This window comes from Cygnus atratus, chromosome 17 (assembly GCF_013377495.2).
Source record: "Cygnus atratus isolate AKBS03 ecotype Queensland, Australia chromosome 17, CAtr_DNAZoo_HiC_assembly, whole genome shotgun sequence".
Taxonomy (NCBI): Eukaryota; Metazoa; Chordata; class Aves; order Anseriformes; family Anatidae; genus Cygnus; species Cygnus atratus.
The window spans coordinates 191,935-218,550 of NC_066378.1; the positions used below are offsets into that span (position 1 = coordinate 191,935).

General features: G+C 58.9%; 3 protein-coding genes across 3 annotated transcripts in view; 1 reads left to right on the forward strand and 2 right to left on the reverse strand.

Annotated features, from left to right (window-relative positions):
* Positions 1–189: 189 nt before the first annotated feature.
* Positions 190–3,002, reverse strand: PLA2G3 (phospholipase A2 group III). Its single transcript, XM_035569269.2, has 7 exons — positions 2,573–3,002; positions 2,356–2,488; positions 2,147–2,281; positions 1,588–2,054; positions 1,361–1,490; positions 1,016–1,150; positions 190–778 (listed from the first exon to the last, which is right to left on the reverse strand). The coding sequence occupies exons 1-7, from the start codon at positions 3,000–3,002 to the stop codon at positions 568–570; spliced, it is 1,641 nt and encodes a 546-aa protein (XP_035425162.1). The 3' UTR covers positions 190–567.
* A 6,280-nt stretch (positions 3,003–9,282) lies between these two features.
* P2RX2 (purinergic receptor P2X 2) lies at positions 9,283–14,562 on the forward strand. Its single transcript, XM_050714264.1, has 12 exons — positions 9,283–9,410; positions 9,830–9,965; positions 11,213–11,284; positions 11,577–11,688; positions 11,793–11,886; positions 12,133–12,213; positions 12,681–12,819; positions 13,441–13,571; positions 13,657–13,747; positions 14,133–14,198; positions 14,269–14,346; positions 14,463–14,562. Exons 1-12 carry the CDS (start codon positions 9,283–9,285, stop codon positions 14,481–14,483), a joined length of 1,149 nt encoding a protein of 382 aa, XP_050570221.1. The 3' UTR covers positions 14,484–14,562.
* Positions 14,563–16,026: 1,464 nt separating this feature from the next.
* The window catches only part of POLE (DNA polymerase epsilon, catalytic subunit), a 50,876-nt gene continuing 40,286 nt past the window's right edge, over positions 16,027–26,616 (reverse strand). Inside the window, exons 34-49 of the mRNA XM_050714265.1 lie at positions 25,163–25,316; positions 24,971–25,077; positions 24,530–24,706; positions 23,910–24,133; positions 23,506–23,726; positions 21,371–21,575; positions 20,679–20,852; positions 20,201–20,326; positions 19,460–19,592; positions 19,148–19,328; positions 18,632–18,763; positions 18,310–18,503; positions 17,882–18,082; positions 16,808–16,933; positions 16,472–16,561; positions 16,027–16,254 (exon numbers count right to left, since the gene is read on the reverse strand). Coding sequence (XP_050570222.1) covers positions 16,141–16,254; positions 16,472–16,561; positions 16,808–16,933; positions 17,882–18,082; positions 18,310–18,503; positions 18,632–18,763; positions 19,148–19,328; positions 19,460–19,592; positions 20,201–20,326; positions 20,679–20,852; positions 21,371–21,575; positions 23,506–23,726; positions 23,910–24,133; positions 24,530–24,706; positions 24,971–25,077; positions 25,163–25,316 — 2,559 coding nt within the window. The 3' untranslated portion in view covers positions 16,027–16,140. The remainder of the gene's footprint in view (positions 16,255–16,471; positions 16,562–16,807; positions 16,934–17,881; positions 18,083–18,309; positions 18,504–18,631; positions 18,764–19,147; positions 19,329–19,459; positions 19,593–20,200; positions 20,327–20,678; positions 20,853–21,370; positions 21,576–23,505; positions 23,727–23,909; positions 24,134–24,529; positions 24,707–24,970; positions 25,078–25,162; positions 25,317–26,616) is intronic.

A 26,616-nucleotide genomic window follows, 5' to 3' on the forward strand; every position in this document is an offset into this window, starting at 1 on the left:
GGGCCGCAGCAGGCACAAGCCCTGGCCCAGCACCACACACCATGCAGAGACCACCCTTTATTTGTCTTGTGCCGCACACAGGGACTGACCCTCCCCAGGGCAGAGCTCTGTGCCTGGCTGTTGCCTTTCACCTCCAGAGCCCAGCCTGCCCTGCCCTAGCAGCCCCTGTCTGGGGAGGGGGCCAGGCTCACCCCAGATCCCTCAGACCCCCCCACCCCAGCCCCTGCCTGAGGCTCATATGCCCAGAGCATTCTCCCTGCCCCCGGCACAAAAGGGAAGGATGATGGTGGCTTTCCCCTTACACCCAAGTGCTCCCCTTCCTTTCCCCTTGCTTTGATGCTCACAGTTGGTGCCACAGCTCCTCAGGAGAGGGGTAGCTGAGCCTTCTCAGTCCCTCTGCTTGCCCTCATTCCAGCTGCGCACCCCCCCAATTCCACGTAGTCATGCCAGCAGCCATGCTTGGTGCCATCCTTTCTCTCAAGGACCAGACATTAAGCAGCTCCACTCAGTGCCTGCTGCATAGCACGTCTTCCTTCCCACACGAGGCATGCCCGCACCGTTCAGGCATCATCGGGGTGCTGTATGATGCTGTGCACACAGCTTCTGCTCCAAAGCCAGTTGCCGGCATTGCTCATAGAGGGTGCTGCCACTGCCCTGTCTCTTCCAGTCTTGATGCTTGACCTTGGAGGTTACGCGAGGAGCACCCCAGCGCCTCAGGATGTTTTTGAGATGCCGTGCAGGTACTACTAGCACAGCCCGGGTTGCTGAGGTACAGCTGCTGGAGAAGCAGGACAGCGAGTGACAAAGCAGCTCTGGAGGCTGTAGCACTTCACAGCCTCTGCCTTCCACCCCACTCCTGCCCCTGGCGCAGAAAAATGGGACAAATGCTTGTGATGACCGCCTCGCACCAAACAGCCAAGCCTGCATGACAGCACCCAGCCCTGGGGCATCCCACCTTCCCAGGCAGGTTAGGAATCCCCAAGCACACCACATTCCCTTGCCCCTCTGCGCTTACTTGTGCTGTGGCTCCTTGCCCAGGCTGCAGTTGGTGAGTGGCTCCAACACAAAGCAAGCTGCAGCAACGTGGTCAGCCAAGACTGCTGCCTGCACCTCATTGAAACCCTTCGCCCTGCGCAGGGACCGCGCCAGTCTATGGGCACAGATAGGTGGCAGTCAGCAGCTGCTGGCTGGAGTGGGCATCGTGCTGGGTCCCACCTCTTTCAACCCCAAACCATCTGCACGTAGTGCCCCGTGATGGCAGATGAAAGCCCTGCCTTTTCCTCCTGGGGCACGTCCCAGTCCCAGATAGGGCTCGCCCAAGGGGCCGGGGCTTGTCACACACATGAGCTAGGACACAGACCTGCGAGTGCAGTTGCAGTGGAAGAGCGTCCGGGTGTCTGCGTTATGCAGCTGGTACTTCAACTCATGGGGTGCGATCTGGTACTCACACTTATCCAGGCGCTTGTAGCACCTGCACATCCTCCCCAGGCCTGAGGAGAGAGAGCACAGCCAGAGTGACCAAACCAAACCCGCTCAGCCCTCAGGAAAGCCCCGCTCCTACACACGCTGCCCCAAGCCCCCACTCACCCTGCTGCCTGCGCCCATCCCCGGGAGGCACAGGGACAGCCTCACAGGGCTCTGTAGCCAGGCTGGATCCGATGCTGTTGTCTTCGGGGCTTGCCTCAAGGGCGGGCCGTGCCGAGGCCCCCGGCCCCCGCTGTCCTCCGGCGAGCTCCTGTTCCAACGTGGCCACCGCGGTTGGCAGGCCCGGCTCCAGCTCACCCCAAGGTGCTGCGTGCCTGGCAGCAGGCTCAGCCTCGTCCCTGGCAGACGCAGGGGACGAGGCACCCGGGCCCCACGGCTGCTGGGCTGTCACAGGCCTCCGCACACGGCGGAGCCCGGGACCTCGTCCCAGCCCCTGCCGCAGGCGCTTCCGACCCGCTCCAGAGGGCTTCCTTCCCCGGCCGCCGTCGCTGCCTTCTGCGGGCAGCCCGTGGCCATACTGCCCCTGCTGCACCATCCTGGCCAGGGGCACCACGCCGTAGCGTTCGCACCTGGGGGGGGGGGCACCGGGCAGCGTCAGGCCCCGCCGCCACAGCCCCGGGGCCGCGGACGGGGGGGGAGCGGGGACGCGCGGGGCACTCACCCGCCCCACCAGTGCCACTGCACGCACTCCTCGCTGTCCTCCAGCACGAAGCACGGCACCTCCAGCAGGTTGAAGAAGGTGACGCCGATGATGTTGGAGATGGTGTCGTTGAGGGCCAGCAGGCACCGCCGGAACCTGCGGGCGGGCGGGCGGGGGTGAGCGGCGCGACCCGGCGGCCCCGGCGCGGCCCCGGCGCGGCCCCGGCGCACCTGGCGTCGCAGTCGCAGTGGGACACGGTGTGCAGGCGGTAGTTGCGGATGCCGTAGTTGAACTGCAGCGCCGTGATCTGCGCCTCGCACTGGTCGTGCTCGCGGCAGCACCGGTCGGGGCCGCGGAAGAGCCCTGCGGGCGGCGGCACCGCTCAGCGCTCGGCGGGCACCGCCCGGCGGCTCAGCCCCGGCCCCGGCCCCGGCCCCGCGCCCGTACCCAGCTCGGTGGCGTTCCCGGCCGAGTCCCCGGCGCCGCACCACAGCGTGCCGGGCACCGTCCAGCCCCTCCGGCGGCGGCGGCGCTCGCCCCGCGGCTCCGGGTCGGTGCAGGCGGCGCGGCGCCGCCAGAGCGCGGCCAGCTCCCGCCGCAGCGCGGCGCCGGGGGCGGCGGGGGGGCGGCGCGCGCAGGCGGCGCGGAAGGCGCGCGCCAGGCGGGGGTCGCGCCGCGCCCAGCAGGCGAGCAGGCGCCCGCGCCCTGCCCAGGCGCTCTCCACCAGCGCGGGCGGCCCCGGCCCGCGGCTCAGGAAGGCCACGTAGCGCGCGCCGCCCGCCGCCGCCGCCGCCCGCCGCGCGCACACCGCGCCGCCGGGCCAGGCGCGCGCGCACGCCAGCACCGCCGCGCACGCCAGCGCCGCGCGCGCCCACATCCCGCGGGCCGCGCGCGCCCCGCACCGCCCGCTTTAAGCCCGCGCCGCCGCCGGCGCCCGCGGGGGTTGGTCCGCGCCGCACCCGCCCCGCCCCTCCGCGCCCCGGGGAGCCGCGGGGCCGCGCCGCAGCCCCCGGGGACGAGGCGCCCGCTGCGGGCGGGGGGAGCCGCGGGAGCCGCAGCCCGCGCCCGTCGCCCCTCGTCCCGCCCCCGGGCACCGCTGCGCAGCGCCAGGCCCCGTCCCCCTCTCCTCCCCTCCCCTCCCCTCCCCTCCCCTCCCTGCAGGTGTTGGCGCGCCCCGGCGAGGTGTCCGCCCCCCGGCCTGCTCCCCTCCGGGCTGAGCGGCCGTGTTACCGTTATCCCCTGCCGGTCCCGGCAGCCTCTCCTGCCGTCAGGGTCGCTCCAGGCCTTGCAGCGTCTCTGCTCGCCCCAGCGACACCCCGCCTGTCGCGGGGAGCCCAGCCGGGACGCAGCAGCGGGCGGCAGCCCCAGGGCGCTGGCTACGCTCTGCCCGGTGCAGCCGGAGGGCGATGGCCTCGGACGTGAGGGCACCTTGCCGGCTGCAGCTCAGCCGCTGTCTGCCAGCATCCCGAGGTCCTTCCCAGCGGAGCAGCGCTCCAGCCAGTGTGCTCCCCACCCAGGAACCAGACTCCCCTGGAAGAGCCCCGCAGTGTGGCGAGGCTGCCCCCCCCCCCCCCACACACACACACCAAGGCCATGCTTTCAAAGCCACTCTCGGGTTTGGTCGTGTCCCCAGACGGCACGCTGCTCTGCTGGGGGCCCAAGGGGTGTTTGCGGAGCCCCCTGCGCCTGGGAGCATGGCGAGGCAGCGAGGGCTGGCAGGAAGGGCTTGGCAGCAGTGCCGTAGCTTATCGCATCAGGACTTCCCTAACAGCGTGCACAGAGGCCAATGCCACAGGCGAGTGCAGAGTCCGCTCTGCAGCTGTGACATGGCTGCCTCGCGCTGCCCTTGACATTGCCTGAGGTGTCACAAAGGTCTCCCAGCTGCCATGTCACCTGGCAGAGTCACCTCTGTGGTCCTATGGAGGTACCACAGCTCGCCGAGAAAAACACGCGATGTTTTTGTTAGGGAGAAACTGGCACAGGAAGGGGCTCTGGGAAAGACTCAGCCTCCCCCGGCATCAGCCCTCAGCTGCCCACCTGGCACCACAGAGCCCTCCTGCTGCAGCTCGGCTGTGCCGCGCCATGCCCGTCCCCCTGCACCCCATGCACCCACGCTGCCCCACACCCAGGCTGTGCTCACAGCCCCGCGGTGCCCAGCAGGAGAGGCCCACGCCGGCAGCATGGTGCAGCAGCCTTGGCTGCGGTGTACGAGCACGTCAGGGACTCTGCCGAGTCAGGCCTCAGTTTGGGTTTGTCTGGAAGATAACGGGGGATAAGAAGGACGCCCAGCGCTCTGGCCTTCACCCCTGCCCCCAGCCAGCGGGGCTGCGGGGTCGGCCCCACGCAGAGTACCGCGCTGCCAGAGCAGGCGATTGAGGCCCTGTTGCTGGTGCTGGGCTGAGGCTGGGGCCTGGGTGCAGGCTGAGCCCTGGCCACCCCCCTTGTCTGGCAGCGCCACCCGCACCCAGCTCTGCTGACGTGGCCCAAGGCTGCAGCCAAGGCTGGCACAGGGCCGAGACACCCAAGTGCTTGCTCTGCCTGTGCTGACAGCCCTGCTGCCATGCACCGGCACTGCCAAGCCTGCAAGGGGCATTGCCAGCGCTGCCTGTGAGGGTGGCCAGTCCCGGGCCAGAGTGCAGGGACAGGCTGGGGTGTGATTTGTCCCCCCTGCTAGCATGCCAGGTCCTGTTTTGGGGCTCCCCGTTACGAGAAAGACATTGCCACACTGGAGCCAGGCCAGTGGAGGCCCCTGAGGTGTTTGTCAAGGAAGCAGAGCGTGAGGACACACCAGGGGAGCTGGGATTCCTTGGGTGGGGGAAAGGGAGGCTGAGTGGGACCTCACCTGCCCCACCCTCAGGTTGCAGTGGGGCTCAGTCCTCCTCCAAGAGCATGCCAAGGGCATCATGGGCATCAGGGAGGTGCATCCTGTGGGATGATGTGCTGGATACCTGGGCTGCATAGGTGGCCGGGTGCCCACAGCCACCAGACCTGGGGCCTCAGCTGTGTCCTGGAGCCAGTGCATCCCCTGGCTGCCCCTGAGTCCAGCCTCGCCCTTTGCCCTGGCGAACCAGCAGAGCTAGCCTGCAAGCGTGCGTGCTGTGCATGCTGCCTGCCATGTTCTGCCTGTCCCTGCAGAAGAGGCACCCGTGGCTGCAGTCATGGTTCTCCTCACTCTGGAGCTGGGGCTGTTCTGCTCGGAGCAGGCTGAGAGGACCCTGATCTTTTGTGTCCCCGTCATGTGCCCCCTGTGCTCCAGGGCTTGCTCTCTCTGTTTCTTCTGCCCATTTGCGTGCTCAGCCACCTCCTTTCTCCTGCCCTGCCAGCTCCCCTGGGTGCCCTTGAAATCCCACATGTGGAAGGGCAGGAATGAGCCCTTGGCAGCCCTTGGTACAGAGCATGTGAAGAGCAGACTCTGAAGGAAAGGGACATTCCTCTTGGATACGTGTCCTTTCTGATACAGTTTTATGGGAGAAAGAATTAAAAAGGGGAAATTAGCTCCTCTCTAAAACTTTCCAAACTCTCTGTGCAGAAGCTGGGTTGGGTCCATCAGCTATTTTCAGTACAATTCTTGGCTGTGGGATGGTGTGGCTTTGGATTAGGCTCCACAGTCATCTGCAGGTCCTGCGTCTCAGGGGAACCTGGGGACAGTGATACCTTCTGTCTGTCCTGCAGACCCTCAGCCCCTGGCACAGGGCCACTCTGAGCACAGACCTCCTCCAGGCCTTCCCCAAGGTTCTTGTGCTGCCCTGTAACTCCCTTCCCACACAGCTGAGCATTCTGGACCCTATCCTGGTGTCATGCACTCCAGGCAGAGCCAGCAGCAGAGCTGGGTGCCAGCGCTCAGGACCATCCCTGCATCCCCAGCATGGAGCTGGGCAGGCCAGGCCATGCCAGCCTCTTGTCCTCTATTGCTGTGGACAAGAAGCAGAGGCCCGCCTCGAGGGAGGGTGGGTGTGAGGGGGCAGGTCTCTGTGTGACGCCCTGCTCTAGGTGGGTGAGTGAGGCCTGGCTGACTTGAAACCTGTAGCGAAAGGGCAGGTGAACCAGGATGGGCTTCTCAGCCATCAGCATAGGCAGTGTGTCCCGCCTCCAGGCAGGGTGCTCCCAGTGAGAGGCAGGCACGAGGAGCACCCTGGAGGTCCTGTGCAGCCTGTTCTCAGTAACCTTGCTTGGGACAGGGACGAGGTGATCTCCACCCCAGAAAGGCTCGGTGCTGAGCTTCTTGAGCAGCTCCCAGCCATGGCCAGCCTTGGTCCCTGTTAAACTGCTGTGCCTGAGAAGAAATAGAGAAAGCCCCAAGGCATGGGAAAAATGAAGAGGAAAGCTCCTCAAAAACCTCCCCAGGACCCCTGGGTTCCCTGTAAGAGGTCAGATAATGATGCTGGGAGGAAATTCCCTTCATCTTCTGCTTTCCCTTAACCCCTAGGCAAATCTCAGTGCCATCATGTACTTGGGAGGTGCCTGGTTTTACCACCCTAGTGAGTACCTTCCTTTAATTTATGGGAACTACTTAGCAGGAAGCAGACTTGCAAGCAGGAGCTGGTACCTTCCTGACAGGTATCACCCCACTTCCAGGTGAAGGTGGAGTAAGGGTTGAGTCAGCAGGACTTGGGTTGAACAACAGCGCGAGAAGCTGCGGCTCAGCAACAGGGGCCTGCTTGTCAGCACGGGTCAAAACTCAGCAGAAATTATTTGGGCTGACAAGCCTGAGAGCAGAAAAGACCGTGAGGCTGGGGCATTTCTGCATCTCTGGAAAACACATTCTCCTTACTTTCCATGTGAAGGATGAAGTACATGCTGATATTTTCATTCCTCTGGAAGGTAAAAAAACAGCTTGACAGAGAAAAAAATTCCCACATGCTTAGGGTTTGCTTAATGTTATGTATGTTGTCTCTGACTTACACAACTGTTGCTGATGTGGATTTTTGGGTGCTTACAGCAGGAAGTGCTGTATCGCACTAGGTGAATCATTAATCTGCAGGGTAAGGCTGACAGGTCACAGCGCGCATGTATGCATCACTCCCAGCTTGGGCAGAGTCCGGGCCATGCAGACAGCTCCATGCAGATCACAGCAGCACTCTGGCTCCTTTTGGCGACAGGGCTGTAGCATGGCCACCCTGGACCACAGCCGTCTGTGTCCCATCTGCATTGTTCTACAGCTCAGCAGTAGAGTAGAAGTGCAGAACAAGTCTAAAAGCTTGAGGTTTCCTCCTTGAACCCTGTATAGCTACTGATAAAGCCAGTTCCCACGGTTTTGGCTATGGGAGAAGGCAAATTCAGTCAGCCTTGAGATTTCTCCTTCCTGGCCTGCAAGAGGTTAGCCTGCTGTACCCGGGCCCAGGGTTTTTCCTGCCTCAGTCTGATGGAGGCGTCTGTTGCAGTTCCCATCTGTAGGTGCAGTCTAGAAATGGGGCTGTGTGCCTCAAAGGGGCAGACACACAGGCTCACCCTGATCCTCCTTGCCTGCTGTTTGGGTCTGGAGATCAGTGGTGACACCCCCAGCCTGGTCTCACCCCTCTTTGGCACCCAGCCCCACAGGATGCTTGACCCACAGTGCCCATGCAGACGGGTAGAAGAGTGGTCAGACAGTACGGACATCTAGGAACAGGATGCAACAAGAAGAGAGGACAGGCTGCATCCGGCAATCCTCTGCCATCAGCCAACACCAGGCTGGTGGCTCAGCCCCACCACAGAGACACAAGAAAAGACACTGCAGATATTTACCAGTGGCAGGATCAGGCTGGCTGAGTCCAAGGGTGTTAAAGGGTGTCAAAAGTAACATAAGGGCAGCAACACAGAGCAGTAAGTCTTGTAGTGAGCCCTGGGGTGAAGTGACTGTGTTGACACAAGGGATTGCATGAAGGGGATTGGGCTTGGGAGCTTCCTTGTCCCCATCGGAAGGCAGTGTTCCATGGCTGTGTCTTCATCAGGGTGGTGACTCTGCAGCAGCACTAAGGTGTCATGAGAGTGAACCTGGCCTAGGAAAGCACTGCATTAACTAGCAAATCCATCCGAACTGTTATTGAAGGAAGAAAGGATCCTGAAGAAAGAATAAATGCTTGTCAGATGATGATTTGTTTATATTTCAGATAGTCACAGCACCTCCAAGAGCCTTTCCAAGCAAGCAGTGTTGTGTACAAGGTAGAAGCCCCCCAGATTACACAATAAATCAAAGTCCCTGAGTGTCTGCTGCAACATTGGCACAGGAAAGGGAGCCAGAGAGACCAGCTGGTGTCTTGGTCCTGCCACAGCAGCAGAATGTAGGGCAGACGGGGCTCTCCTTCCACTGATATTGGTGGAAGAGATGAAGACTTGATGGCCTTCAGAGAACAGGAAAATCCATTCTCAGCATGGGAGACCACCTCAAATCTCCCTGTCCAGAGCCAGCAGCTGTGTCCATAAGAAACAGGACGTGGGGTTGTTCAAGGAGGTAACGTTGTCATTGCCCTCTCCCAGTGCTTTGGAGCACACACTGGTCTCATGCACAGCCTGGGAAGGTTTTTTTGTTTGTTTTTGTTTCGTTTTGTTTTTCCCCACATCTGTCAAGCCTGCTGTTTGTGCCATTCTCAGAAGGCCCTGAGATAGCTTCAGATCAAGGGAGGAAAGGGGTCTAGCAGTCCGGGTGTCCCTTGGTGGTGTCGCAGCCCCCTCCCCTGGGGCCGGCAGATCTTGCTCACAAGCTCACAGTTTTTTCTCTGGGCCCCTTGCCAGGCTCCTCTGGGTCATTTTGGGTGAGCGACACCCTGCTGCTGTCGCAGGACCAAGACTCCAGCTGTGCCCCGATCTCTCTGTCTCTCCCAAAACTGCAAAACGGGCACCCGCGGGCCCGCTTCCAGCCCCTTCCTGACTGCACCTGACGCTCTCCTGCCGCCCTTTCACCAGCAGGAACCATCCTGCTGTGAGCAAGGGGGGAGCGACACCCGGTGCAGGGCGCAGGGGGGCCCTGCTGCCGAGCCCCCCGCGCAGACTTGTCCGGGCCCGCAGGGGTCGCTGCCGAGCCGTGCCGAGCCGAGCCGAGCCGGGCCGTGCGGTGCTGAGCCGTGCGGTGCTGAGCCGAGCCCAGCCGAGCCGAGCCGTGCCGTGCGAGCCGTGCGGTGCTGAGCCGAGCCTAGCCGTGCCGTGCCGTGCGGTGCCGAGCCGAGCCGATCGCAGCGGCCATGGGCGTGCGGGGCTGCCTGCGGGCGGTGAGCAGCTACTCCAGCCCGCAGGTGGTGGTGGTGCGGAACGGGCACCTTGGCACCGCGTACCGGGCGCTGCAGCTCCTGGTCCTGCTCTACTTCACCGGGTGAGTGCGGGCCGGGAGCGGGGCCGGGACCCTCTGCTTCCCGGTACCGACAGCGCTGATGCCCCTGCCCTTTCCCCTGCCCGCCCTTCCCTGCGCGCACATTCCAGCCCCCTCTGCCCTGCTCTTGGGGCCAAGCTCCTGGCTGGGATCCCCCCATCCCCGGGTTGTCCAAGGGGCGGCACAGGCGGGGGGGCTGTGGGAGAGCGGCAGCCTGTGTGCAGGGCAGAGCACGGTGGGTGCAGGCAGGCTGCTGCAGGCTCTGAACCCCTCATGCCCTGTGCTGCCCAGCAAGGTGTGTGGGTGCTGAGCAGACCCACTGCACACCTCAGGCCCACAGTTCTCAGCGTGCTCTCTGGGTCCTGGAGCCAAGGAGGAGGGCACCACCGGAAGCTCCTTTTCCCATCCTTCCTTCCCTGCAGGTATGTGTTCATCATTCAGAAGGGCTACCAGGAGAGGGAAATGGGCCCAGAGAGCTCCGTCATCACCAAGGTCAAGGGTGTGACACAGTCACCAAGCAAGGTCTGGGATGTTGGGGAGTATGTGGCCCCCCCTGAGGTGAGGCTCTGACCCCCCAGCAACATTCTGGCCCTCTTATCCCCATCCTGTTCCCTTTGTCGCTCTGGGGTGGCTGCAAGGAGCTGTGCCTGGGCAGCAGCCCCACCCCTCGGCGCAGGTGCTCCCCTGGATGGCGCTGCCCTGTGCAGAACTCCCTGTGGTGGGATGAACGCTGGCTGCACGGGCACTCCTCTGTGCCCTGCCACCAGTGCCTGGCCAGCCAAGCACAGCTGTTCCCAGGCCAGTGGGGACTCGCCGTGGGCATCAAGCCCTTTTTGGTGCTGCAGGGCAGGCCCAGCCACGTCTGCAGGATTTGGGCAGCTTGCGTTTGGGAGCTCCCCCAGCTCCCAGAGGTTCTCTGATGCCAGCCTACCTGCACAGGCTGCACCTCTGGGCCTTGGCCTCTGGGGTGGAAGCTGCCTCATGCCTCCCACCTTGCAGTGGGGAAGCATCTCGCTGTGGGGAAGGCTCTTCTCAGTGTTTTTGGTGAGTGCCATGAGCCGGGGAATGAGTGTTCAGTCATGCTGAAGGTGTTTTAGAAATTGCTTGGTTGAGCTGTGGAAGAGCCTGGTTTGGCATTGGGCACTGCTGGTCCAGACAACACTTGGGCCACTCACCCTGTGTCACCAGGCTGGGATGGAAGAGTTGTCCAATTGCCACTCTTTGGGGTCCTTTTGCGGGCACAGAAGGTCTGTCACAGAGATGAGTACACAGATCTGTACACGGGTGAGCACCCGCAGCATGGCAACAGTGAGACCACAAGCTAGCCCACTTTGTCCAGTGCAAGGACCGTGAGAGGTGTAAGTAAGCTCGAGTGAACCTGGCAGAGCTGGGGGGCAGTCAGGGAGGGCTGGTGGCAGGGCCTGATGCTGTGGTTGTTGCTGCCCCAGCTGCTTTTATCAGTGTTTTGCAGTTTCCAAGGGGTGAAGGGTGGCTCAAGCCCATCAGCTGCAGGTCCCAGCAGGACTCCCTGGCACAGCGCCCTGTTCGCACTGCTGGACATGTGGGCTGGGGGGAGGCATTCCCACACCAGTGCTGGGCCAGGGCTTGCGTGTCCCTGTGTGGATGCAGTGTGAGCCCATGTGCCCTTTCCAGCGTGTTCCCTGCATGCACACGTGTGACTGTGTGTGTGTGAGACCGTGTGTGTGTGTGCTCCCACCTGTGTGTAAATACACTTGTACCTCTCCATGTGTGTTCATGGCTGTGCTGTCCTGTGACCGGTATCCTTCCTTCTGGCTGCTTTGCAGGGCGGGAGCACCTTCAGCATCCTCACGCGGGTGGACGTCAGCCCTGCCCAGGCCATGGAGACCTGTCCCGAGGTGAGGACAGGGGCAGGGGACTGGGGAGTAGCAGTCACGGGGCCAGGGGAGAGCAGCAGGAGTTGCCCATGGGGACTCCAGGACAGAGCTGGTCAGGACTTGCAGGTGGCTGCAGTGCTGATCCCCACGGCTCTCCTCTGCCACTGCCCTTCCCAGCAGGAATCCTGTGGCCTCCCCTGGCCTGGGGGCAGCACAGAGGCTGTGAGCCGGACACCACAGGGGAGGCGAAAAGGGACTGAGTAGCACTTGTCAAGGGAGGGGGAGCACCAGTGAGCGCAGCTGCTCCCTGCAGGAGGAAGCTCCCAACCAACTCCCCGTCCTGCTGCAGGGGCGAGCGGTTGCCAATGCCATGTGCAGCTCTGACCAGGACTGCGTCCCCAGGGACACAGACACGTCTGGCCACGGTGAGTCATGAGGGATGTGTGGGCAGAGCGGCCTGCCCAGCCACCCTGCCGCAGGCAGGACCCTGCCTGCCGGGATGTGCAGCACCGGGCACCTGTCCCCACAGGGGAGAGGACGGGGCGCTGCGTGCCCCAGGCTGGTGGCACCGGGAAGAGCTGTGAGGTCCTGGCTTGGTGCCCAGTCGATGGAGGCAGCATCAGGTACTGGTGCCAGGGTTGGGCCCTGGTGGGGAATGACAGGCTCCCAGCAGGTCAGAGCAGGCTCTGGGGTCCTGGCATCTCCCAGGTCCTGCCGGATGCAAGGGGATGCTCTGGGTGTGGCCTCCTCGGTGCTGCTCGAGGGGGTTGGGGCAGGGTGAGGATGCCCCATCCCAGGGTGCCCAGCGTGGGCCTGCCCAAGGTCTGCACTGCTCTGTGGGCAGCCATGCTCACTCCTCTTCCTTGCAGTGAGTCCCTGGCAGAGATGGCATCACAATTCACCGTCCTCATCAAGAACAACATCCACTTCCCCCGCTTTGGCTTCTCCAAGTGAGTATCTGTGGGTACGGGGGAACGCAGCCTGGGTGCCCTGCTGCTGGCTTCAGCTGGCCCTGCTATGCCTGCATTGCTTGTAGCTGGGTGTGAAGTGTGATGGGGACAAGGTGGACACACTCACACCATACACATATGCACCATGGGGAGCACATGCAGCATGAGGCCAGCTCCCATCACTGCTGCCTTCCTGAAAAGGGCAGTGGTGGGCGATGGGAACACTTCCCCTGGGAATTGTGCAGTGGGGAGGGGGAGATGCAATGCGAGGACTGCAGAAATGTGGGGTCAGCGCAGGGCAGGTCTAAGGGATGGAGATGCAGGCAGGTGGCCCTGGTGTCATTAGCTGGAGAGATGCTGCTTCTTCACAGGGGATTCCCGTTCCCAGCTTACTGGGTGACAGGGTCCTGTCCAGACCCAGCACGTGTCCCCTCTGACACACAGGTCTCTGGCTTGGTCTCCCTCAGGGGCAACATTCAGGCATCTGAGAGTGGCTACCTGAAGAGCTGCATGTTCAACACCACCTCTGCCCTTTACTGCCCCATCTTCAAGCTGGGCTTCCTTGTGGAGCAGGCGGGCGAGGACTTCGCAGAGCTGGCTGAGAAGGTGTTGTGTGCTGGGTGGCTGCAGGGCTCAGGGTCTCATGGGGTCTTGCCAGCAGGTCACAGGGCACTCATTTCCTGGGGACCTGCTCAGGCGCTCTGCGTGTCACCACTTGCTCCCTGATGCCGCAATGACATGGAGGTGGCTAGGACTATGTCCTTGGCCCCACTGCCCTGCCCAGACGCTGCTGCAGGTGCCGGCTGGAGCAGGCAAAGGACAGGGGCAGCTCATGCAGTCTCAGAGCCTCAGGGCTCAGCACTTTTGCACTGCCCCCACCTCTAGCCCTAGCCTAGGTTTTGTTCATCGTAGAACAGGGTGGCACTTGAAGGCTTTGGGCTACAACCCTGTTACCTCCTCTTCACTCATGGGAGCAGATAAATGTGACCCAGGGGAGGAACCTGGTGCTGCTCCATCTCCCTTCCAGGATCTGCAGCCCTCATCCAGCCCCAGCATCCCCCAGTCCTGTGGGTTCTGCCACTCCAGCTCTAGAGTGGCTCCCCAGTGCCCAGCCCACGCAGTTGGGAAGCTCTCTGGGGATGCCATGCCCTGGAGAGGCTGTGCCTGCAGGGAGGCCATGCCCATGGCGTGCTGGCACTGTGCAAGGTCTGCTGGTCACTGCTGCAGGGTGGGGTGATCGGTGTGATCATCAGCTGGAACTGCAACTTGGACCTGCCCGACGCCGAGTGCAACCCCCACTACTCCTTCCGCCGCCTCGACCCCAAAGGGGCTTTGGCTTCCCAAGGCTACAACTACAGGTGATGGCCCTGTCCCCACACTGGCCCTGCATCCTCCTCTGGCCCTGCCTTGCCCTCACTGGCGTGTCCGTCATCTCCCAAGCAGGTTTGCCAAGTACTACAACTGGAATGGGACTTGCTCGCGAGTGTTGATCAAGGCCTATGGGATCCGTGTGGATGTGATTGTGCATGGCCAGGTGAGACAGTTCGGGGGTGTGTGATGCGTGTCTGTGTGTCTAGCTCTGGGAGTGGAGGCATGCATGTGCGTGACCTCCGCTTTGTGCTGCTGTGGCTGCTCTAGCAAAGCAGCTCTGCCTGCTGCTGCCACAGGGCTCAGGCCAGCCAGCAGGAGGATGGGGATCCCGGTTGCCCCAAATGGAAGCCTTGGGCTCTGTCTTGGCTTGGTGGAAGGGGCAGCTGCAGTGCCTGTGTGCATGCAGTGTCCGTCTGGAAGTGCAAGCCTGGTGGCACCACACAGGCATTAGGGCTGGGGTTGAAGGGGTGGGGAGGGTGGAATCTGCTCAGCTCAGTCCTGCTATGGGGGCACTGGCAGGGACAGCTGACCCCATCCCTCTCTGTCAGGCAGGAAAGTTCAGCCTGATCCCCACCATCATCACCCTAGCCACAGCGCTCACCTCGGTGGGACTGGTGAGTATGGGTGCTGGGGGGTTCAGCCTAGCCACCTGTGCCGGCCCTGACCTCCCCACCTGCCTTGCAGGGCTCCTTTGTCTGTGACTGGATCCTGCTGTGCTGCATGGACAAGGAGCAGCGGTACAGCAGCAGGAAATTTGAGCAGGTATCACCTGGCTGCAGGTGCGGCTGAGGATTTTCCTCTGTAGGGGTCCCGTCCCTGGGGTACCCCCATCGGCGGAACAGCCCATCCTGCAGTCCCAACCACCTGCCCCTCCTCAGGTCCCACCGCAGGTAGGATAACTCGTGCTCAGCACAAGACCATCCAGCCCCCTTCAGCTCTGAGAGACCTGCTTGCCTGTGTGGAGCTGTGCCCATGGATGGGTGGGATGTGCCCTACAGCCACATGCCACCGCTGCCAGCCCCTGTGAGCCACGAGCCCACCCGCGTGTGACAGTTGTGACCACGAGCAGGACCCAGCAGTGCTGCTGCAGCTTGGAGTCACAGCCAGGCTGCTCACTGCAGGCAAATCCTGGCATGGGGGGGGGGGGAGGTGTCCCAGGGCTGGGCACAGCTTAAGCTGGGGCAGCACCATGGTGCCCTGGGGGCTCCAGCTGCTGCCCTTCCCAGCCCCTGCCTGCAGGCACTCTCGGGCCCATCCTAGCCACCATCTTCCTCCTGGCAGGGCCTGCTTGTGCTCTGAGCCCCACAAAGCTGCTGCTGCTCTGCCTGCACCACAGAGGGGGTGAGCCTTGCCCTGGGATAGCAGCCAGCGTCCAATAAAACACCGCTGCTCAGCATCTGTGCTTGGGGCTCCATGCTGCGGTGGGCCCTGGGGAGACGTCGGTGTCACAACTTGCGGGAAGAGGCAGACCTGTGCCTGTAGCCCCTGAGCACTGCAGTGCTGGCGGGGCATGGATGGGTACGTGCCCAGCTGTGGCAGGCAGTGTGGGGGGCTGCTCGCCCTGCTGCCACCAAGGTGGGAGCAGGACAGGGTCCCCCCAGGCCCTGGAGCAGAAACCCCAAGTGCTGCTGGCCTGAGCCCAAAGACAATCTGCAGCAGGCGCTTGGCGGTAACCAGCTGGGGCATTTCTGAGCATAATTCTGATGTTTTTCTGCTCTCATATTACAGCACATCCTCCCCTAGCAGCTCAGCTGGGCTCAGGAGGGTCGGGGGGTGGGGGGGAGGGGGGCGGAGAAGGGCTGCACTGGGCAGAGACTTCCAGGGCTGCAGGGCTCAGGGACTCGAGGTCGCTTTGCTTGGCTGGGTGCCCTGCTCTGAGGGGGAGCTGGCATTGTGCACACCCACAGCAGTGCTGCTGCAAGAAGGCACCTGCAATTCCATCTTGCCATTGTCAGAAGCAGGACGAGGCTCCCCTGGGACAGCAGGAGCACAGAGGCTGAGCCCAGGCAGTGCCTGGCCTTGGCTGCAGCCATCCAAGACTCAGTTACCAGAAGCAGAGGCTGAGCCAGACAGTAACTTGATTGCACAACGCAGCAATCACATTAGGGGTCGAGTGTGCTGCCCCTCGAGGCCAGCTCATCTTCTCTGGCTCTAGCACCAAAAGGAAGAGGGGGCACAGCTCTCCCCTTGCAGCCTGGGATGTGCTGCCAGGCTGGAGCATGCAGGGTTCAAAGGGGGACAGGTCCTTGCAAGGAAACATCCCAGCTCCCACTGCACAAGAACCAGATGAAGAAGAGAACTATTTATTTATACAAATTCCACATTAAAAAGAGGCACGACCTTGCCTACAGCACAGACCCCTGCCCCGGGCAAATGGTCCCCATGGAGCACAGCTCCTGCCCCCCTGTGCTGGACTGGTGCAGGACAGCCTGGCCCCTCTCAGTGGCTGCTGCTTGCCCTCCAGCACAGCAGGAGGGGCATGCAGCTCCCCGGGGCCGGCGTAGTGCACAGCTGAACAGGTCCATAACTGACAGCAGAGACAGGACAAGCCCTGCTTCACTGCTGGAGCCGGGGGTTTGTACGCAGCAGCCACTCGATGGTCTCCAGGAGATAGGCCATGCTGTAGTGCCGAGCAATGTTCTGGAAGATGGCGATATGCTCCATGAAGATCTGCAGGAAAATGAAGGAGGGAGGGAGGGAGGCTGCCTAACACTGCCCACCCACGAGCAGGGACACAGGGCCGGGGGGGGCGTGGGTAGATGGCAGAACCCAGCAGACAAGCAGTTAGAGGAAAGGCAGAAGAGAAAGTAGGTGGCCCCAGAGGGTGGAGCACCATGCAGGAAGCCACAGGCACAGGTCTGGACCAGGCAGCACAGTACAGGCATACCTGGGAGGAGATGGTGAGGGCAAACTCTCCTGCACAGCTGCAGTACACAGGCATGTGTGTGTCCTTCACACCACGACACTTGTTGCACACCTAGAGTCAAAGCAGGAGACAAGACCAAGCCCATCAGCCCACTATCAGGGGCACACAAGTGGCACAATGGCAGGGAACTGCTGTTGCTGTGGCACAGCATGGGAGCCAAACCCTCCTCCCTATAGCCCCTCCCAGATGCAAGGCTGATCTGCTCCCCAGGAGTAGCCCCGGCCCTCCTGCAGCACCACAGGGTGGTGTGGCCTGTCCCCGAGACAAGATCCTGCAGCAGGGTGGCCAAGTGCTCACCAGGTCCTGCAGCATGAAGGCCATCAGCTTCTTCTGCAGGGCTTCTACCAATGCCATTTCAATAGAGTCAGAGTCATACTGCGCCTCACAGTTGGAGCACACCCAGCTGGGCAGCACTGATCCATCCTATAGGCAAAGGGAAAGGCAGTAGACATAATGAGGAGACAGCCAAACAAAGTGGCCTTGGAAAGTCCCAAGCAACAGGATGGTGTATAACCAGCTCTCCAGGGTAAGCTTTCCTCCTGGAGTAGATGGAGAATTAGCCAAAGCACTGGGACAACTTGGACTTGTCACAGGTAGCTAGAAGATGAACAGAAAATGGTCTTTAGGGGTGTGCGCTCAGGGGGCCAAGAAGGCCAATGGCATCCTGGCTTGTGTCAGGTATAGTGCAGCCAGCAGGAGCAGGGAGGTGATGGTCCCCCTGTGCTCTGCGCTGGTGAGGCCGCACCTTGAATACTGCGTTCAGACCCCTCACTACAGGAAGGACATCGAGGCCCTGGAGCGTGTCCAGAGAAGGGCTGCGAAGCTGGTGAAGGGCCTGGGACACAAATCCTCTGAGGAGCGGCTGAGGGAACTGGGGTTGTTTGGTCTGGAGGAGGCTCAGGGGAGACCTTACTGCTCTCTGCAACTACCTGAAAGGAAGTTGTGGGGAGCTGGGGATCGGCCTCTTCTTCCAGATAACTAGCGATAGGACTAGAGGGAATGGCCTCAAGTTGCGCCAGGAGAGGTTTAGTTTGGAAATGGAGACATTTCTTCTCAAAGAATAGTCAGACATGAGAACAGGTTGCCCAGGGAGGTGGTGGAGTCACCGTCCCTGGGGGTGTTCAAGGAAAGGTTGGACGTGGTGCTTAGGGACATGGTTTAGTGGGTGAGATTGGTGGTAGGGGTGTGGTTGGACCAGATGAGCTTGAAGGTCTTTTCCAACCTTAATGATTCTATGAATATGATCACCAGCACAGGACCAAAAAATGCTGCAAAGCAAAGGGCTTAAGAGAGGAAGAGGGGTAATATGACTGACAGGCATAAAGCACAGCCATGCTGGGACCTCCAGTGTCCACAGGAAAGAGGCTGAACCTGGGAGAGAGCAGGGTCCTTGCACAGGTCTAGGTCCCTGCAGAAGTTGCAGTTCCTGCAGATGACTTCAGGGAGTACGTAGGAGCGGCAAGGGTCCCGAAACTGGGCTTCATCTGAGAACTCGCCCACCTCGATGAGGCGCAGCAGGTCCCTGCGCAGTTTGTTCACCTGGTTGGTAATGTTGGCATCCAGAGACAGCACCTACAAGGGAAAGAGCCAGGTGAACCTACCAGCAGAGAATAGTCCTCAAAATGACAACTCATACCTCCTATGGATGCAAGAGTGCTGGCAGGGAAAAACAAATTGGTTGTAGATCTGCAGCACACTCCTGAAGCATAACTGTGGCAAATCAGAGCCACACACATGGACTAGAATTTGAGCCCCCGATCATAAACCTTCAGAAAAGAGTCCCAGCCCAACGCACTGACCTTGCAAACATATTTGATGAACTCTAGAGCTGGGTTGTTGAGTGGCAAGTAGGAGCCAGGCAGCACTGGGAACAAGTCTGAAGGCTCAGTGGCATTACGAGAACCAGCCATCTTCTTCTTGATCTTCTGGGTGATGGTGAAGAAGCTCTGAGTGAGCTCATTGGCCACGTAATCCTGTGAGAACGTGATCATGCCTAGAGAGACGAGCAGAAAGCACTTGAGCCCAGTGGCATGTGGGGCCAACAAGGCAGGTGGTTTTCTGCCTAGGGCTAGCCCAGGGCTGCAGCACTGCTACCCCTACGGCCCCATGCTGGGCACTCACCAGGCATGGCCCCTGTCTCACGCAGTGCTTCTTGGGACACCTGGCTAGTGCCTCTCCTCTTGACGGGAGTGCTTCCAGGGGCATTGCGCTGCAGCTCCTCCTTCATGCTGTGGTACACAGCCACGATGTAGGCTGCAGAGACATGAACAGGGCTCCTGGTACAGGCCATGCTGGGGCAGCTGCACCAGCAGCCAGCCTGCTGCAGACTCTCCCAGGCACCAAAGAGAAACAAATAACCTTGTCCCCTCCCTGGGACAGCTCACACCGGAACTGGAACACCCCCAAACAGTAACATTCACAACAGCAGCAGAGGCTCCCTCTGTACTGCCCATGGCACAGCACAGGCTTGGCCATAAGGGGCTCTTGGAATCAACCATCAGGCCCTTCTCAGCAGCCCTGCAGGCATCATGAAGCAGTGAGGAATGTGCATGGTATGGGCAGCAAGAGGGAGTGTAAGGGGTTGTCTCCAGGAGTGCTGTTCAGAGTAGGACCAGGCAAGGAGCTGGGAGCGCTCACCTGACACAATCATTAGGAAGTAGCTCTGGCAGGAGGCAGCCTGGGGCAGGAACTGCACAATATTCCAGCTGTTCTCCAGCAGCTCCTCCACGTTTGATTCCCCTTCCTCCTCTTCTTCCCCCACCTCCTCCTCTTCGTCACTGTCTTCCTCCTCCAACACTTGCCTCTTGCTGGTATCCTTCTGGAACAGAGCACAATGAGCTATGAGCCAGTGATGTTACAGCAATTCGTTGTACCCAGCCAACACCTCCCCACTCAGTTCAACCCCTAGCCCCTGACTCCTGGGGGAATTGAGCACTTCGTATTTCTTACCTCCCTGTAGTGGATGCGAGAATGCACTTTTCCCTTGATGCCGCCATAATTTGCTGGATCCATCCATAGCAGGAACTCCCAGCAGCGGGAGAAAGAAATAGTAAGAGAGTGGAAGATCTCCTTTGAGTGGATGCTGGAGGGAGAGATGGCAGTCACCCACAACATTAGCAGCATCTTCCCTAGTTAAGGGCCTTCTCCAGGGGACACACCAGGGAGGAGGTGGTGCTGGCAAGGAGAGAGGAGTCACCTCACTCTTCCAGCCCTGCTTCAAAAAAATGGGCTCTGCACAAAAGGTAGCAGTGTAGTCACCAGCAGGGACACCAAGAGAAGCCATGCCTGAGCCTTGGCTTGTTGTGCTTGCAAAAAGGTGCCTGCTCTAGATGCCTGGACACCATGGCTGGGATGCTGGGAGCCAGACAGGGTATGAGGTGCTGGGCAGAATGCAATCACCCAAGTTCTCCTAAAGATCCCTTCTGGATTGAATCCTACAAGCGTTCTTGGAATATTGCCCACAGAACACAGCTAAGGGACAGATCTCCACTCCAGGCATGAGAGCAAGAGAACCAGGTAGCCTTGTCCCTTCAGTAGTTCTGCAAAAAATTCAGTGCTGAGGCCCAGCAAAAGGCAAAAACCATCATTCTCTTTCCATGCCCTGAGCCATGTCTTAGCTCAGTCATCCAGGAGCCTTATCTCCAGGCCTGGCTTGCTAAATACACCCCTGACCAGCCAAGTGCACCCCACCTATTGATAATGTACTCCATGTAGCTGATAGCGTCCTCAATACGCCGCTTCTTGGTGCACAGAATGATCCGGTTGAAGTTGGCATAAACCACTGACGAGCCAAGACGCTTGAACTCAGCCACTAACCTGCAGACAGGGTACAGGAGCTAGATTCAGTGTGCAGGAAGTTCAGTGCTCCTGTTCAGCTCCCTGTTAGACAGGGAACAGCAAGCCAGAGGAGCAGATGGCAACCCACAGAGGACGTGCTGATCGGGCACAGTCAGTAGTCAAATGTGCTGGTGATGCCATGCAAGGGAGCTGCACCACAGCACACCCAGCAGTATGGTAGGCCTGACCTACTGCTCATCTGTGGCCGCTCTCTGGAGGCTGCAGCAGAGAGAACTGACTGTGGGTGCCAACAGTGTCCTGGTCACTAATGCCATGCCATGCCTGTCCCCTTCTCATTCACAGGGCCTGACAAACTCTAGTTCTCACTTACTGTAGGAAAAGCTTCTTCATCATGTTGTGTAGAGTACGGTGCAATGCTGGGTCGTAAAGCAGTGAAGAAGGAGAGCGAAGCCAGCGGTAAAAGTGAATGACCTGGTTGTCTGCGTAGATGTTGTGATACTGCGTGATCTCCTTCACCCAGCTCACCACCATGCTCTTCAGAATCCTACCAGGGAGCAGAGACCAGTATCACCCCCACCAGCCACGAACAGCAGCTTCCTCCTTCCAGGAAGCGACACACTTTCAGATACGCTGGATGATTCAGAATGGGAACTCTGCCAATGCAGAGACCCATGAGCCCTCAACCCAGGAACCACAGGGTAAATATGTGCCTCTATAAACTTGTGGAGCACGAAGAAAGGAGAAACAGGAAAGGGCAAAGTCTTTGCCAACATGCCCTCACACCTGCTGCCTGAGCCACCACGTAGTTCTGAGCCCAAGATCTTCAAAAGTCTGTGAGAAGATGCATACCCAGGGGGCTGAGCACCCTCTTTTGCCAAGTAAAGGACCTGATTGCCTTGCCCTAAAGGCAGGAATTTTTACTTTAGAGTATCCCACAAGTCACACCACTGGTAAGAGTCTGGGAAAGGCTAAAACCAGAAGGCAATGCGAGGCATAACACTGACGGGACCTGCCAGGATGGAGAACAGACATTCCACATCTTGTTGGCTCCTACAGCAATACCTGAATGTGTTGGAACAGAGGGCAGTTTCATCATAGCTGGCTGGGATGTTGGCAGCTTGGTTCCCTGTCACCATGTCTTCCAGGGATGCCTGCTGAATCACATCAAAGCTGACGCTCATGCTGGAACCTCCTTCCATGTCATTTACATGATGAGATTGCAACACTGTGTTTACAGCCAGGCTCTGGATGTCCAGCTCCAGACATACTAAGAAGAAACACAACCTCTCAGCAGGCAGGTAGGGCAAAGAACCATCAAGGACACCATCCACACCTCAAGCTCAGCAAGTGCAACTGTTTGCCAAATGTGCTTTTCACAAGTTATGAGGATGATCTATAGAAGATGTTGCATCAAACTGTGAGATGCTTTCACATGCAGGTGTAAATATAAAAGCACAGAGCACAAGGTGTGCAACACTCTGATGTCTAGATCAGAAAGCGGTGAAAGCCCACACTGTACTGCAGCAGCGTAGGAACTGTGCTGCTCCTCAAACCTTGTTTAACTGACTTTAAAGGATACTCTTAAAACCTGGCGAGACCTCACTCAGTATGGCAACAATGCCAGATATGACAGCACAGCTCAATCATATAAGGTCTTCCAACAAGACATGGACTTAACAACATCAGTTTTTTTTCTTTTTTTTTTTTTTCCTCTCCTGGAAGTCCATATCATAGAATCACATTGTGGCTTGGTTTGGAAGGGACCTTAAAGACCACCTAGTTCCAACCCCCCTACCATGGGCAGGGACACTTTCCACTAGACCAGATTGCTCAAAACCCCATCCAACTTGGCCTTACACACTTCCAGGGATGGGGGATCCACAGCTTCTCTGGGCAACCTGTTCCAGTGCCTCACACCCTCTGAGGGAAGAATTTCTTCCTTAGATCCAATCTAGACCTCCCCTCTTTTAGTTTAAAATCATTTCCTCTTGTCCTATCACTATCTATCTGTATGAAATGTTGCCCTCCATCTTTTTTATAAGCTCCCTTTAGGTACTGAAAGGCTGCAATGACATCTCCCTGAAGCCTTCTTTTCTCCAGGCTGAACAACCCCAGCTCTCTCAGCCTTTCTTCATAGGAGAGGTGCTCCAGCCCTCTGACCATCTTTGTGGCCCTCCTCTGGACCCACTCTAACAACCCCACGTCCTTCTTGTGCTGGGGGCCCCAGACCTGGATGCAGTACTCCAGGGGGGGCTTCACAAGGGCAGAGCAGAAGGGGGACAATCACCTCCCTGCCCTGCTGCTACTCCTCTGTTGATGCAGCCCAGGGTGCACTTGGCCTTCTGGGCTGCAAGTGCACACTGCTGGCTCATGTCGAGCTTTTTGTCCACCAGAACCCCCAAGTCCTTCCCCGCAGGGCTGCTCTCAGTGAGTTCTTCTCCCAGTCTGTGCTCATGCCTGGGATTGCCCTGACCCAGGTGTAGCACCTTGCACTTGGACTTGTTGAATCTCACTAGGTTCATGTGGGCCCAAATCTGAAGCTTGTCCAGGTCCCTTTGGATGGCATCCCTTCCTTCTGTTGCATCAACTGCACCACTCAGCTTGGTGTCATCTGCAAAGTTCCTGAGGGTGCACTGCATCCCCCTGTCTATGTCATTGATAAAGATATTACACAGCACCGGCCCCAGGACAGACCCCTGAGGGACACCCCTTGTCACCAGCCTCCATCTGGACATGGAGCCATTGACCAACACTCTTTGGGTGCAGCCATTCAGCCAATAGCTGCAGCACAGAGACTCAGAGAACTGACTACCAAGTCAAGCTGCTTCTGCCTCTGAGAAAAAGCTGCTGTAATGACACCAGGGATGATCATTTAGGCTAGCCTGTCCTTGGGCTGTTTTTTTTTTTTTTTTTTTTTTTTTCTCTTCACACAACAGTTGCCCTTCCAAGTGCTGCTATTGGTGTCCATGAATTGGGAATGAATCTGTTTTTGGATGCCTGTACACACTGTGATAGTGCACGCAGAATCTCCTTTCCCCTGGACATGCCCACTGCACCTGGCCCAGATCACTGCTGTGGGTCACCACCATCCGCACAGAGCTACTCAGAGACTTTGGATACTGCATCCATCTCTGTACGGTGCTCACAGAGCAGTACCTGACTCTGCCCCACTCTGTGCTATCCTGCTCCCTCCTCACCTGTGGAGTAGCAGCCAGGGTTGTTTATCTCCACCAAGGCTCTCTCATCAAACTCCATGACGAGACGGTTGTCATCGGCCTCCTTACCCCCCAGGTCTGGGCGAGCCGTGGGTGAGAGCCACAGCAAATGGTTGTGACGACGGAGGTGGCGTGAGAAAAACAGGTCAGAGCCAAAGGTGGAGATATCATCAGGGAGATTCCCAATTGGAATGTGGTAATACCTAGAAGAAAGGGAGAGGCACGTTCACCAGGAAGGAGCATAGCTAAAGAGAAGCTGTGCTACCATATCTGGCTGTCCCATTAAGGGACAAAGCACCTGGCCTTGACTTGGCCTTGGCCTCTGCTGCAGTCTCTTCCCCACCCAGCCAGGAGTGCAGCAGGAGAATGTCGCCAACCCCAGGCACCTGCTCATTTCAAAAGCCTGGGACAGGCATGTATCCAGGTTGAGGTAGTGGCGGATCATGCGGCGGGCTGCATGGCGCTGCCAGTCCAGGACTGAGTAGCTGATGTCATCTGTCACTCGGACAGGTACCAACGGGAACTCCTCGATGATGGGAATCCCACTTGCCAGCCGTTTCAGGTCCCAGTTAGACTGCACAGCAATCAATGTGGGGCCCCGGCGCTCATCCTGTGCAAAGGAAACATGTCCTGGCACACCCCTCCAGTGAGCATCTCTGCTCAGCAAGAAACTGTCAGTGTTGTATGCCCCTACAGCAAACACCTGTGCTCCCCATGGTGGGGACAGCACACTCCAGCACTCCAGAAGCAGCAGTCTTTGAGCAACCAGCTCCATAGACGAGATGTGGGGAAATGCTGAGCTAGCCTACCTGCTGGCACTGCACTAGGCAAGCCACCCCAAGCAAGGCAGAGCCCTCCAGCAACATCCACTTTTACCTTTGAACTTCGTGCCAGCAGCCACATGCAGGTGCTGTTGGAACTGCTGGACCAGTGCCTTCCACAACCCTCCCACATGCCTCTGCAGACAAAGTCCCATGGGGACCTTCCTCATGCCTTCACCTCACACCTTGTAGCCCAGCAGCAGACGCTGGATGGCTCTGTAGATGGTCTTGGGGTCGGTCTCAGCACGCACTTCAAAGATGTGCTTGTCTGGAGGCAGCAGATCTTCACCCACCTTTTCCAGCAGTGCACTGCGCTCCGCAGAGAACATGTTGGTGAGGTTTGGCATCTGGTTGCTGCGAACCTGCACCCAATGCAGACTCGGTCAGAGAAGAGACAGTCCCCAGGCCGCATGTTCCTGGGAGCTCTTCCCTCTGTATCTCACTGTGCTTCACAAGAGCGAGTTCATCGACAGACCTGCTCAGCACATGCCAAAGCCTCCCAATAATCCCTGCTGAGAAGCAATAGGGATCCATGTCTGTGCAGAGAAACCCCTTGGATACTGCTGCCTGACCCCCATGGTTCCCCCAGCCCCACAGTTCCCCCAGCCTCTAAAGCCCCCTCTTACCGTGTCCAGCACAAACACTGCGGCTTTGCGCTGCGAGGGGATGAAAAGGCCAAAGAGAGCCTTGGTGCCCTGGGAGCTGTGGTAGAGGTAGATATGGCGAATACTTCCTAGGGACACAGAGCAACCATCAGCAGTACCCGCCGGGTGTCTACTCCTGGGCACACCATGAGCTCCTCTCCCAAGGTGCCTTACCTGGCTCCAGGTATGTGAACTGGGCCAGTGAGCGCATCTCCAGGTGCTCAATGTCAAAGGTCTCGGCCTCTCGCCCTGTCAGGTACCTGACGAGCTGCCTGCTGACCATGCACACGCAGCCCAGGTGGACGAGGGCTCGGAACAGCAGCGGCACCTGTAGCAACGGAGATACTATGAAACCACATCCCTCTGTGAAGCTCCTCCCAGGGTTTCAGACCTAGAACAACACAGCTTAAAAACACAAGTAGAACATATCTGATGTGCCTCAGGCACGACTTTGGTACTACTACCCTTGCAGGTGTTGGATACACAGATACATATTCTTAATTCATGTTCATTCCTATCTAGCCCATAATCCCATCACCAAGGGCAGCAGCACATATTCAGAGGACATGGAGTGATATCTGGGCAATCTTGCAGCTCTGTAACTCATGGTTTGGCACTCCCCTCAAGGCAAAGGCTTCATCCAAGCCACCAGATAATCGTAACAGTGGATGAACTGCCAGAGATTCAATTTCAGTTGTACATGAAGCCTGCTCCTGAATGACTTACTGTGGGATCTAGTCTCAAAACAGTGAGAAACAATAAATATTCCACGCTTTCCACATGCCAGTTTTAAGTTTATAGACATCCCCCCCAGTATATCCCATGTTCAGCTACCTCTTTGCAAGCGGAAGTGTTCCCATGTCCATTACAGAATCACAGAATCATCTAGGTTGGAAGAGACCTCCAAGATCACCGAGTCCAACCTCTGACCTAACACTAACAAGTCCTCCACTAAACCATATCACTAAGCTCTACATCTAAACGTCTTTTAAAGACCTCCAGGGATGGTGACTCAACCACTTCCCTGGGCAGCCCATTCCAATGCCTAACAACCCTTTCGGTAAAGAAGTTCTTCCTAATATCCAACCTAAACCTCCCCTGGCACAACTTTAGCCCATTCCCCCTCGTCCTGTCACCAGGCACGTGGGAGAATAGACCAACCCCCACCTCGCTACAGCCTCCTTTAAGGTACCTATAGAGAGCGATAAGGTCGCCCCTGAGCCTCCTCTTCTCCAGGCTGAACAACCCCAGCTCCCTCAACTGCTCCTCATAAGACTTGTTCTCCAGATCCCTCACCAGCCTCATCGCCCTTCTCTGGACTCTCTCGAGCACCTCCATGTCCTTCTTGTAGCGAGGGGCCCAAAACTGAACACAGTACTCGAGGTGCGGCCTCACCAGAGCCGAGTACAGGGGGACAATCACTTCCCTAGACCTGCTGGCCACACTGTTTCCTATGCAAGCCAGGATGCTGTTGGCTTTCTTGGCCACCTGAGCACACTGCTGGCTCATATTCAGCCGACTACCAACCAGTACTCCCAGGTCCTTCTCTGCCAGGCAGCTTTCCAGCCACTCATCTCCCAGCCTGTAGCTCTGCTTGGGTTTGTTGTGCCCCAGGTGCAGGACCCGGC